The sequence below is a fragment of the Rhipicephalus microplus genome, chromosome 1, assembly GCF_043290135.1.
Source record: "Rhipicephalus microplus isolate Deutch F79 chromosome 1, USDA_Rmic, whole genome shotgun sequence".
NCBI classification, from domain to species: Eukaryota; Metazoa; Arthropoda; class Arachnida; order Ixodida; family Ixodidae; genus Rhipicephalus; species Rhipicephalus microplus.
Window position 1 is genome coordinate 247,153,299 of NC_134700.1, and position 11,478 is coordinate 247,164,776.

Here is an 11,478-nt window from a genome sequence, read left to right on the forward strand (position 1 = left end):
GTCCTAATGCAAACAATGGCCTTAATAACCAAAGCCACTGACTCACCCCTGGGAGGGCTCCGTTTGGCAGTAGCCGGCTCGGGAGTAGAAGGAGGACTTGGCATAGGACTTCGGCTACGAGTGAAGTTCCGAGGCAGAGGTCCAGGCCGCCGTTTAGCCCTAGGTCCCCCAGGAGCCTCGGCTGCAGGTCGCTTGTGCCCTCGTGCTTGGCTAGCAGCCGGGTCCAAGTCGGCTTCATCCACCATCATGCGCTGCAGCAAGCAGAGTTTCGTGCATCACACAAGGAACAGTGGGCAGCTTTCCGAAACCCCACGCCAGCACAAGTTTTACATCAGAAAGAGGCTTTTGCTCTGCAGTGATGTCAGCTGACGAAAACAATTTACAGCAAAGGCATCATTTTTGACGCTTGCGTGCACACATACTAATTTTTATTGAATAAGCATTCAAGTATGTACTAAGATAATTTAATTGATTGATTGATTTGTAGGTTTTAACGTCCCAAAACCACAATATGATTATGAGAGACGCCATAGTGGAGGGCTCCGGAAATTTTGACCACCTGAGGTACTTTAACGTGCACCAAAATCTGAGCACACGGGCCTACAACATTTCCGCCTGCATCGGAAATGCAGCCGCCACAGCCGGGATTCAATCTTGCGACCTGCGGATCAGCAGCCGAGTACCTTAGCCACTAGACCACTGTGGCGGGGCACTAAAATATTTTAATAAAATAAAGTGCTAGGCTAGTTGCTAAATGTTCATAGCCAACATCTTTCTCTCAATGTATAAAATGCTACTTGTACCAAATATTTTTGTCAGTGTGTCTTGCAGAACTGCAAATTTTGAGTATGTCAAAATGATGCACACTAAAACATGAAATTTTTTATGAATACAATAAAACATTTGCGACATCATGGCAAACTTTTTTTTAAACTTGTTTCAACAATAGAGAAACCGTGGCTATACATATCTGCTTCTTGCAGCACAGCAGCTGCAGTACTCATGGCCATAGTGAAAGCTGCTATCCCACCTATTATATTGCTGTTATAGCTGAACCTTCTTTCTTTTAAACAACACACTAAACCCACAAAGCACACTAAATATAAAAAAGGCCCCACAATGTTTAACAGTTCCTTGCGGCAATGACGACATACCAGCTGTAAAAGAGCAAAAAACAAAACTTTGCTGTCGTTATCAGTTTCTGTGTTAGAAGAGTTGGCAGCGCAACAGTAGTTATAGCTTAAAGTCACCATTCATCATTTGTGTTCCTATGTATCGGGTGAGGTGCGATTGTTATTCACGTGTTCATGTCAAGCGCACGACACAGTATAGGCAATGCCAATCTGCCTTTTCCATTTTCTTATACTGCCCTCTGGCGTTTTGGTAGGGTTTGGTAGAGGCTGGGAGGACTGGCATTGCGCCAAGACCAGGAGTCGTTTCGCGACTCCTCTGCTAGGGAAGGGTGCATGCACCACGGCATAGTAGAAGAGGCGAATTATATGTTAAAGATGTCGTGCAAAAGTATTCAGAGGTCAATGGCAGCCACTCAGCGATGTTGCCAACCAAAGTAACAGAATGCTTGGGCTGTCCGCTAGACGACGAGGCCTTCCATGGCTTTGGGTGAGAGCAATAAGTTTTGGTTTTCCATGCTTGAGAGGAGCATTAGTTCCAAGCTTCATATAGCAAGAATGTCTGAGTCCTAGTTATTATACATAGGAACATTCAGGGTCCATGAGTACGACATTCTGCTATGATTATACATGCACGTGCAGTTGCTTGTAACTACGTTGACTAGTAATGAAAAAAAAGATGGTCCTCAAGCAAAGGTACATCTTATTCACCAGCCTTCACCACAATAGTCCAACAAAATAGGCAGTTTAGAATAGGGTTCGTAGCATTAGCATCGCTTGGGTATGCATACTATGATCGAAATAATAACGTGCATACACAAGTGGATAGTGCATGACACATGCACAACAGTAAGGAACATTAATAGAAAGCTTTGTCTTGCAATCATATAACTGCCTAATAGTGGCTGTGCCCTATACACTGGAAAATTCAGAAGAATCAAAGCACAGAAACGAGGCAGTACATGAGAGAAAGCTAGGAAGGTGCTCACCTGAGCATCTGTGCAGTTGTCTGTTTGCATTTTAATTATATATAATGTATAGAAGCGACAAATGCAATTGGACAGCAGCCACAAAAGGACCAACCTTTTCAATCTTGAATGGGTTGCCAAACATGTGCTGCCGTACAGGTGTAGATTCAATTTCTCGCAATGGTGTGGGCATCCGCTTAAGATATTCCTGGTAGTTACCCATTTGGCTCACAGGAAGGTTGTGCAATTGCTCTGCATAAAAGGCACAGAAGTACACAGTGAACAGGAAAACTTTATAAGAATAAATTTGTGTACTTCGTAAGAAAAAAAAATTTCATTGTAATATATTCCATACGTGTAGACGTTACGGTACAGTACAACCTCGTTCATACATGCTTGAAATAAAAAACGTTGAAAAGAACGTAGTATCCAGGAAAACAGGTGGTTCAACTTCACTAAACATAATACAGCCAGAATTGATAAAAAAAAATATGGTGAATATTGGCATCTTTATATTGTATACCACTGAAATACATCAATGGGGTTATGCTGTATGTAGGAACAGTCATGCCGATTTCTCACACTTGTCTAACTACAGCCCAACAGCCATAAACACATTTGCAAAAAAAAAAAATGCATAGCAATGTTTTTTTCTTTCTCGTTAGATGTACTAACCAGATAATTATATTGTATAGGTCTTCTAATAGTCATAAAAGAGGTTCACATGTCTTAATATTTTCTATCATTTGAAAGAAGAGCTTCACCAGTAAGAAGCCAATAAAATGTACAGCTGGAGAACCTCGATCTCACCAAGACTTTACAATGCGTTACATTTAGTGAAAAAGTAGCATTCAACTTCAGCCGCCTATTTGTTCAATGGTGCACTGCTTACGACAAGCCTCTGGTTGAGTAATTGGCCTTACCAGCATCCTGCAACCGTGTGATAGTGCCGGGGTGCAGATAGCGTGCCCGCATCCGTGCTACCTGGTGGAGTAGAGAGGCACGACTGATATCGAAAGGATTTCTCGGAGGTGCCTCAGCCGTGTCGGGGGGCCGTGGTGGTGCTGGTGCCAGCGCAAAGCCCGAGAAATCGCTGAGCTCTTGGCGCAAGCCTTGCAGGCGTTCGCGCAGAGCGGGATTCCAGCTGAGAGCCAGCTCGGACAGCTTCGTCACCTCACCCGTCGATGGCCGTGGAACTCCGGGGCTCACCCGCACACCTTCGGCACCCAGGCCTGTCTTGGGCCCGCCCACTGCACTCACCACTTTCTCGTATTCGGCCTTCGCCTGCGTCACAGCCACAAGCACACATTCCCTTGCACATTTTAATTTTTTTTTATTTTAGAAGGAACATATTCCTCAATACTGCACATGTTAAACAAAGAAACAACACTACACATCATCATCATCATCATTTATTGAACCCTTAAAGGCCCCATGCGGGGTATTACATAAGGGGTATTACACATGCACAACATGCTTTCTGTAAAAAGCATGTAGAGCTCTGTAGTGTGCTACACGAAGCCTGTCATTTCAGTATGAAGTACATCGAACAAACAGGCATAGATGCCTAAATAACAGACTTCGTAAACATCCTAACAGGTCACGAACTGTATCAGCCGGTCATCTAATTCAACATTGTAGGAGCTATGGCTGTACACCTTCACTTGGTAACTATATCGTCGTCAGTACGAGCAACAGTAAGACAACGCGTGAGATTACCAAGACAGTTGAAGTCGCCGATTAGGAGCTTCTTGCATCAGTATGAAGGAAAGTAGTGTACATTTTAAGGGCTCGTTTCGCTTTGTTAGACACAATATTAATGAGATCTAACAGAGAATCATGACAAGGACAGACCAGCTGATACAGTGGGACCTGTTAAGATGTTCATGAAGTCATTATAGCCTCTCTTGATTTTTCAAAAAAAAAATGTTTTTCAAATAAAATGCAGTGGTGTAGCTTTACACATCACAATGCAAAACATTTTGAATGGTTTGTTCATTTTCTCTCCCCTCCCCCTCCTGCATTATTGGCCCTGCCAGCAGCCGTTGCACATGCGTGAACTGGACAATGTATCTTCTTAGCTCAATGAACAGTCAGTTGAAAGTAGGAGCACCGTCCTGTCTTTATTTTCTTTGGCTGTGTCCTTTTTTACATTTTGAGAGTTTCTGTGTTTTAGATTTCTTATATCAAACCAGCACCCCATCATGTTAAGCATCATGATCACAAAAAAAAAGAGGGGGTGGGTAATTTTGAATTGTTATACAGCAAACATTACTGGAGATGTTTTGGAAATCGTGAAATCAGACAATGGGTATGTCCTTTCCTTTGCCTTCGTAGTCGGTCCCTTCAACTACATAGTTTGCCGAGAGGAGAGCGAGCAATTTTTTAGCTGTCTACGAAACGAAATTATGAATTCCCTGTAGCATGCAGCGTAGAAATAGTTGGCTCACATGTTCACCGTAGTACTGACCACTGATCGGAAGGTTTTATATGTTGAAAAAGTGCTGCAGGGTTCCTTTAATGAAAAATGTCAGCCCTGTTAATACACAGAACCAAGGCAATATTGTTTACCTTCACATTAATAATGTTAGGCTATCTTTTATCTTTAGCATAATCATACAAGAAATTATTCAATAATCAACCTATAAAATAAGAATTAGTGTGAAAATGCCATTTAGAAGATAGACCATTGTGAGACATCCCCGAATAAGTTTCTTGTCACTATTTACATGCTACATGAATGCTTTAACCAAACCTAAAAGAAATCACATTTTCACTTTAGGAAGTGTGAAGAAATAGGTTCGTTGTCGCTACCCTACTGATGAAAGTAGTAGAAGCATGTGCCAGACTAAAAAGTTGGCACATGCCGCTCTCAATTGGCAACCGAAAGCTGCTCACCTGGTTCTTAAGGCGCTTGAGGTAGTTGAGCACAGTGTAACTGAGGCAATTCTCCATTGAGTCTGGCACCAAGTTTGGTGCGCCCATACGCTGCAGGGCACGCTTCAGCGGCCCGGCGTAGTACAGTGGCATGCCCTTGAGGTAAGCATCAAACTGCAACTTCCACTCACGTGGCGGCTTGCACCGATGCACACGAAACAGTTCATCCAGCAGTGGCAGCAGCACAGTGTAATTGTACGGAAGCACAAACAGGTTTACGCACGCCAGGCTCGAGCTGGCCTTGAGGTAGCCAAAGGCACTGCCACCCCTCTGAGGTGCTGCTCCAGCCACCGAAACTGCAAAGGCCACTGTAGGCTGCTTGCGCCCCAGGATGGCCTGGGTCAATGGCGACGGCTCCAGCTCGTACTTGTCAAATGGCAAGTTGTCCAGCAGAAGAGGTTCACTCGGTGAGCCGCTCACACGCACCTGAGTGAGGGAGGGAGACTAGCATTAGGCTGGAACCCCCACCACAAATCAAGAGGAAGAAATATGACCCACGGCAGAATAATCAACATGATGTGACAAGTACAAAATCAGCGTAATCAATAATGCACTTCAATTCTTGTTAGTAAAGAAAGCTAAAGCACTGTCTATGAAGGCAGTTTCTCTTTTAGTGCATTAAAACCCAAGTAGTAGTAGTAGTAGTAGTAGTAGTAGTAGTAGTAGTAGTAGTAGTAGTAGTAGTAGTAGTAGTAGTAGTAGTAGTAGTAGTAGTAGTAGTAGTAGTAGTAGTAGTAGTAGTAGTAGTAGTAGTAATAATAATAATAATGATAATAATAATAATGTATTGAGAAAGAGAATGACGACGTCCAAGGTAGAAGCAGAATTCTGCACAAGAAGCATCTGAAATGCCTCGTTCTCGATGCCTTTGAGGATATGTTTTACTTTCTCCTGTTCACTCAAGGAAGGATTGACACGAGAGGAAATGCTTGCTACATCCTCGATGTAGCTCGTATACGTCTCACCGGGCATTTGAGCATGCTAGAGCAGACATTGTTCAGCGTGCAGTTCCCATAAGGTCAGGCAGCCGAAGACGTCTGCGATCGTTTTCTTGAAATAGGACTAAGTGGGGATCTCACGCTCGTGATATTCAAACGAAAGCTTGGTCCCGTCAGAAAGGTAGAAGATGACGACATGGAGTTTCAACGGGTCATCACGGTTGTTAGTCCCACTGAGACGCTCATAGGCCAAAAGCCATTCGTTCACGTCAGCTTCACCTGTTCCGCTGAAGATGGGAGTGTCACAGTACCGCTCAATGGCGCCGCTGGATCTTCCAGTTCCAGCGGCGGTATCGCACTGGTGGTGGGCACTGTCAGTCATTGCAGCAGCTGAAGCAGCTTGCAATGTCCAGTTGCGCAGTTCCAGGGTGAGGGCAAAGATTGCAGCAGCCTCCACGAAATGTTGTAATGACAATTTATTGTGAACACAGAAACCATTGCCAGTCAGAGTAGCGCCGATCTGACAACAACACAGATCTCATGCACAGCAACAACCACAATAAACTTGTCGCCTTCCTCTTCCTCACTACAATAATAATAATACCTTCTGGGGCTTTATATGACATAACCAGGATACGATAATAAGGAACACTATATCTGAGGGCTAGCATGTTGCCTCCACTGAAATAGAACCATCATGACAGGGATTAAACCAGTGTCATTCAGGTCAGCAGCCAAGCTTCGGAACCTCTGTATCAATGGTGCGGACAAACTAACCAACCATCTTGAAAGACCTGCACAATTAAAGAATTTTTCTCAGATCTTGCTTCAGGCAGTCAGTATCATCAGCTTATTTTATGTCCACTGCAGAACGAAGGCCTCTCTTGATGATCTCGAGTTTACCTCATCTTGTGGAGCTGATTCAATTTCCATATACTGTTGGGAAAACCACACTTGGCAAGTCTGATGAAACTCACCGAAACAACACTTGTACTTTAACACGGTACCAACACAAGATTTTGTGGCTGTAATGGCCTGCGGGTTGAATACTCCTGAACATGTGCATATCGTCTACCAAATATGAACAGTGAATGTAGTTTGGCAGGTAATTTATGCAAATTCTAAAGTTCACATGCACAATCCAGCACTATACGCAACACCTTGCCACACTGACGTCGTGTAAAGTGATCTGAAGGTAACCCCCAACTTCTGAGACATCACTACTCTACTGCAGCTAAGCTGAGCCTTGTCCACCAGGTGTGAGGATGTCCTAGTCACCACCGTATTTTTTCCACAATTCCGTCAGAAGGCTACTATTCAGCCGCGGCTCGCGAGTTTGTGCCCACGTTGAATGTGCTGAAATCGTGGAAGCCTCAAGAAAGTTAGTCACAAGACCAGGATGATAGCGACAACGATGACGGCAGAGCCCATGTGGCAGGTTAAAAAATGCCAGCAGACGATGCAAGCAGCACAGAAGTGTGTCACGGTTCTGAGAGCCGTTTCACACACTAGACGGCATTAGGTGCACCCGGTGACTTGTCATTCTCGGAGCTCTCCCAAACCAAAGCCGAGACAGGTCAGTAGCAAAGAGACTGAAATTAAATGTCTGCCGTGCCAAACACAAACGATCTGTTGTGTTGCGGCTACTAGGCCGCCAGCAACATTCTGCAGCAAAATAAAAAAGGCAAAGTGAAAGTTTTTCAAGTGTACTCCTTTAACAGCTGCCTTCAAAGCATTAGTAGGCCTACTGAACAGAGCCGAGTTGACAACTTTGCACTGTATTACTCATATGCTTGCTAGGCAGCAACATAGCCAGCACTACTGAAAGTTATGCTGCCTCCTCAAGGTTACCTTCTTTATTATTTACTATGTAAGAGTTGGAATATGACTTAGATTAATAGCTACCTGCAACAGATGGTGAAATAACTGCCTAAGATGACATTCGGAACATATTCATTAAAAGGAAATATAATGAGGGGATGTTCGCACACTACGTTGCTCATTTCATTTGGTTGCACAGTCGTTAGGTGCCTACGACGCCATAATCGTTTTTTTAGCGAATCAGTGAATGACCTACTAAGTGTCTACAGGGCAACACCCAAACCTATGCAGCTGTACACTTTGTTGATGGTTCCACTGTTGATGATGATTAAATATGTAAAAAATTATTAAATACGAAAAAACACATTTTTTTTGCGCCAGCTCAATACTATATGTCTCACGCAAGCATGCCATATATTGAACTGGCGAAAAAAAAATTCACTTTTTCGGTTGCGATTTAAAATTAATTATGGCACTCATCTGGTCAGATTATGTGTAACGAGTGTGACGGGTCCTCAAAAAATAGATTTCTAGGAAATGTAGCTTGTGTGCCTCTCAGTGCTTCTCTAGCACTTCAATCTTTCTGAAAAAAATTGCGCTATAACTGGGTAAATAACCGTTATGCCCATTAAAAGGGCCCTGCAACAATCTTTCTAGGTTATAATAAAATAGTCTCACCATGACGCTTCACGAATAGCATGCCGCAATAATGTTTCAGAATTCATCAACACGAGTAGAGTAACAGGTATTTGTTGCATGTTTTAAGCGCTTTCTCTTGTCGCGCCAGTGAGTGCTCTAAAAGCAACACAGAGAGAAGGATGACAAGGGGACAAGAAGATGCGTCCCTTCATCAGCATGTGTGATCAACACACTGTGTGATCGTGAGCTCACGCTGCATATGGTGGCTCAATTCAGCCACCTGCTGTGGACGTGGGTATATGGTGCAGAAGCTTGGCTAATAAAATCATTTGCAGAGAGAAAAAAAAAAAAGGAGGGGGAGAGTGATTTCTAGCTGATTTTGAGAATTACTTGAAAATTCTAGGCTGCAAGCCACGCTGTAATGCTAGGCTCTCGTGTGCCTCGAGAGCCTCAAATACCGATGGGCAGAGTTTTCTAACCACGCTCAAAAAGTGGCCCTTTAAACGTCCCTATATATTATATGTATATGGATTAAATGGCAAGAATATGACTTTTCCTAAAGATAATTACAAAAAGAATGTTCACAGAATAAAATGAGTGCTTGATACTTTTCCTCTAATTTTTTTTTTTCACTGAGCCCACCTGGGGATGTGCACTGCGTGGAGGAAGTGAAGGGGAGTTCAAGTCTGGCCAAAAGGCCTCTGGAAGAGGCCAGTGGCCAACTGAGTAGCCCTTCTGGGCTGAACGTTGCACGTAGATGAGTCGACGACAGCTCTGCCAGTTGGGCTCCCAGACGTCCTCGGCGGCACGCTCAAAGTTGATGACCACACCTCCCTGCACCTTGGCCACTAGGGCTTCCAAACTCTGCACTAGGAGCCGGTGCGAACTCACGCAGAAAGAACGACCTGTGCACAGATGTATCACTAGTAAGCCTCAAAAGTGAAATGAAAGTCCTTGGACTACATGTTTTGATGCCTCATGCAACTAATGCACCACATGTTTGAAGCCCGTCTGGTCCAGAAAAAAGGGACTCCGCTAGAAATCACACAGTGGATCCACACTAACCTCCTGTGACTTCACACATGTCATCGATGGGTGATGCGTCAGATGTAAGTGGCACATCCTGTGAGGGTGCTTGTGTCCCAGCCATTCTTAGTACAAGTGCAAACATGCGTTGGTCCCAGCGAAATGGTTCCTTTGTCAGCTCAGACCCAGGGACAGCCGAGTGCATTGGTAGCGTCAGCTGGAAAGGGTAAGGAACAAACTGCCATGCTGCTTGCCCAATAGGCATACATATGATATTTTTGACTAACAGGTACACCTTAGTAAAAAAAAAAAAGCTATTAATACGAAAACTTGCACTTATTTTATGTCCAGCTGTTGAGGCGGCTAAATCTAATACTTATTGCACGAATGGACCGACACCTGACGAATGCACGGAAGCTATGACAGAACGAGCGAGTGCTGCCAAATGACTTCGGAGTTGTTCCTTGAATCTGAAGAAACGAGGGCGGAATGTCCAGCTGAAAGTCTAACCGACCACAGGTTGGACACCACTGCAGAATTACAGAGCAACAAGATTGCAGTGGCTCGAGTATGGCTGTTGGTATCACTACAAGGATCCAGTTTGCCGCCATGCAGCCTTACAGGTGTCCGCAACAACACGGGAGACGTAACGTGAACTCACTTCTTCGTGGACGCCGGCGGATGAGGTGAGTCGGTTGCCGTCCGTGATGACCACTAGCACGGACGGTTCAAGGTAGAAGGGGCATCGGCCCTGGCCGTACGTGTCAATGCCCGTCTGCATGCGGTTTATGTTGAGCAAATCGAAAGCATTCTTCAGCGCGGGACCCAACGTCGTCAGTCCAGAAGCTTGGAGGTTCTTCAGCTCGGCCATGAACGTCGCGTGGTTCTCCTTCCAGCCAGCCTGCAGAGGTGCATCGGGAATTCATCGAGCGCGGTGGCGTAAGTTGGCGGTCACCGATTTCGTCTTACCTTGATGTTAGCCGGTGGTTCCTCGAAAGTGAGCAGCATGTAGCGATCGCCACGACTGGCCGAGTCCCGCTGGCGAATCTGGGGGTATCCGCAAAAAAGAAAACCAGGGCGCGGCGGTGAGCGTACGGCCGATCGGCGCGCGGTCGGTCTTCCTTACCTTGATGAAGCGCTCGACCGCGTCCTTCGCGACGTCCAGCACGGACAGCCTGGCGCCCAAGTAAGTGCGCTGGTTCATCGAGGCGCTCGTGTCCACTAGGAACACGATGATGGTCATGTTGGCGGCAGCTCCGAGCGTCACCTCGGGCAATCCGCTGGCGGAAGAGAGACGCGGAGCCCACTTAGCAGACGCCGCCGACGAAACGACCGGCCCGCTCCGCGTTACAAACTTTACTGGTGGCGTCGGCCGGGCCAACGCCAGGGACTAGACCACGTGACCTCATTTTTATTTACTTTAAAGAGCAACTATGTGTATTCGCAAGTAGTATTGCTCGCAAAGTGTTTCGAGCCAAAAAGAATACGCGTAAGCTGTTTGCAACCTCTCAGTGTGTTTCTATTCTAGATCTCAGAAAACACATTTGCTGCCACACGCCACCGCTAGATATCCCGATTTAGCTTTAGCCGCGACGGCAGACCGCTCCAGTACGACTGTTCGCCGAGCACCGCAGCACGAAACTCGGTGGTGGTGCGTACAGACGTACGGATAAGTCGTCTCCTTCCTATCTGACAATGGCATCCAGAGAGCTTGGAAAAGCTTTCAAGTAGGGAGCCCACAGAACACCTACCAGTATCAAGCCTCTCTAGCACCGGTCTGTGGTGCGAAAAGCCGCACGCTGGAGCGTGCGTCGAGAGCCCAGGAAAACGGACTGAACTGTTTTGAGAACACGTGAAGCCTGTTGCAATGAGAAAGTGCTTAGACAACGTTCAGCCATTTCTCAGTTAGCCAGTGAACATATATAAAAGTATTTTGCGGCGGTAGCGAGCGAATCGAAATTCGTTTTGCCACAAGTTCGGTCAAAGCATTGGCATGCCCATATGGTGCGGATTACACCT

At 45.5% G+C, this 11,478-nt stretch overlaps 1 protein-coding gene across 1 annotated transcript in view; it reads right to left on the minus strand.

Annotated features, from left to right (window-relative positions):
* Window positions 1-10,943, minus strand: part of IntS6 (integrator complex subunit 6) — a 23,325-nt gene extending 12,382 nt beyond the window's left edge. The window contains exons 1-9 of the mRNA XM_075892396.1: window positions 10,586-10,943; window positions 10,429-10,506; window positions 10,121-10,360; window positions 9,499-9,676; window positions 9,076-9,338; window positions 4,997-5,461; window positions 3,022-3,382; window positions 2,214-2,350; window positions 47-251 (exon numbers count right to left, since the gene is read on the minus strand). Coding sequence (XP_075748511.1) covers window positions 47-251; window positions 2,214-2,350; window positions 3,022-3,382; window positions 4,997-5,461; window positions 9,076-9,338; window positions 9,499-9,676; window positions 10,121-10,360; window positions 10,429-10,506; window positions 10,586-10,702 — 2,044 coding nt within the window. The 5' untranslated portion in view covers window positions 10,703-10,943. The remainder of the gene's footprint in view (window positions 1-46; window positions 252-2,213; window positions 2,351-3,021; window positions 3,383-4,996; window positions 5,462-9,075; window positions 9,339-9,498; window positions 9,677-10,120; window positions 10,361-10,428; window positions 10,507-10,585) is intronic.
* Between the last annotated feature and the right edge of the window lie 535 nt (window positions 10,944-11,478).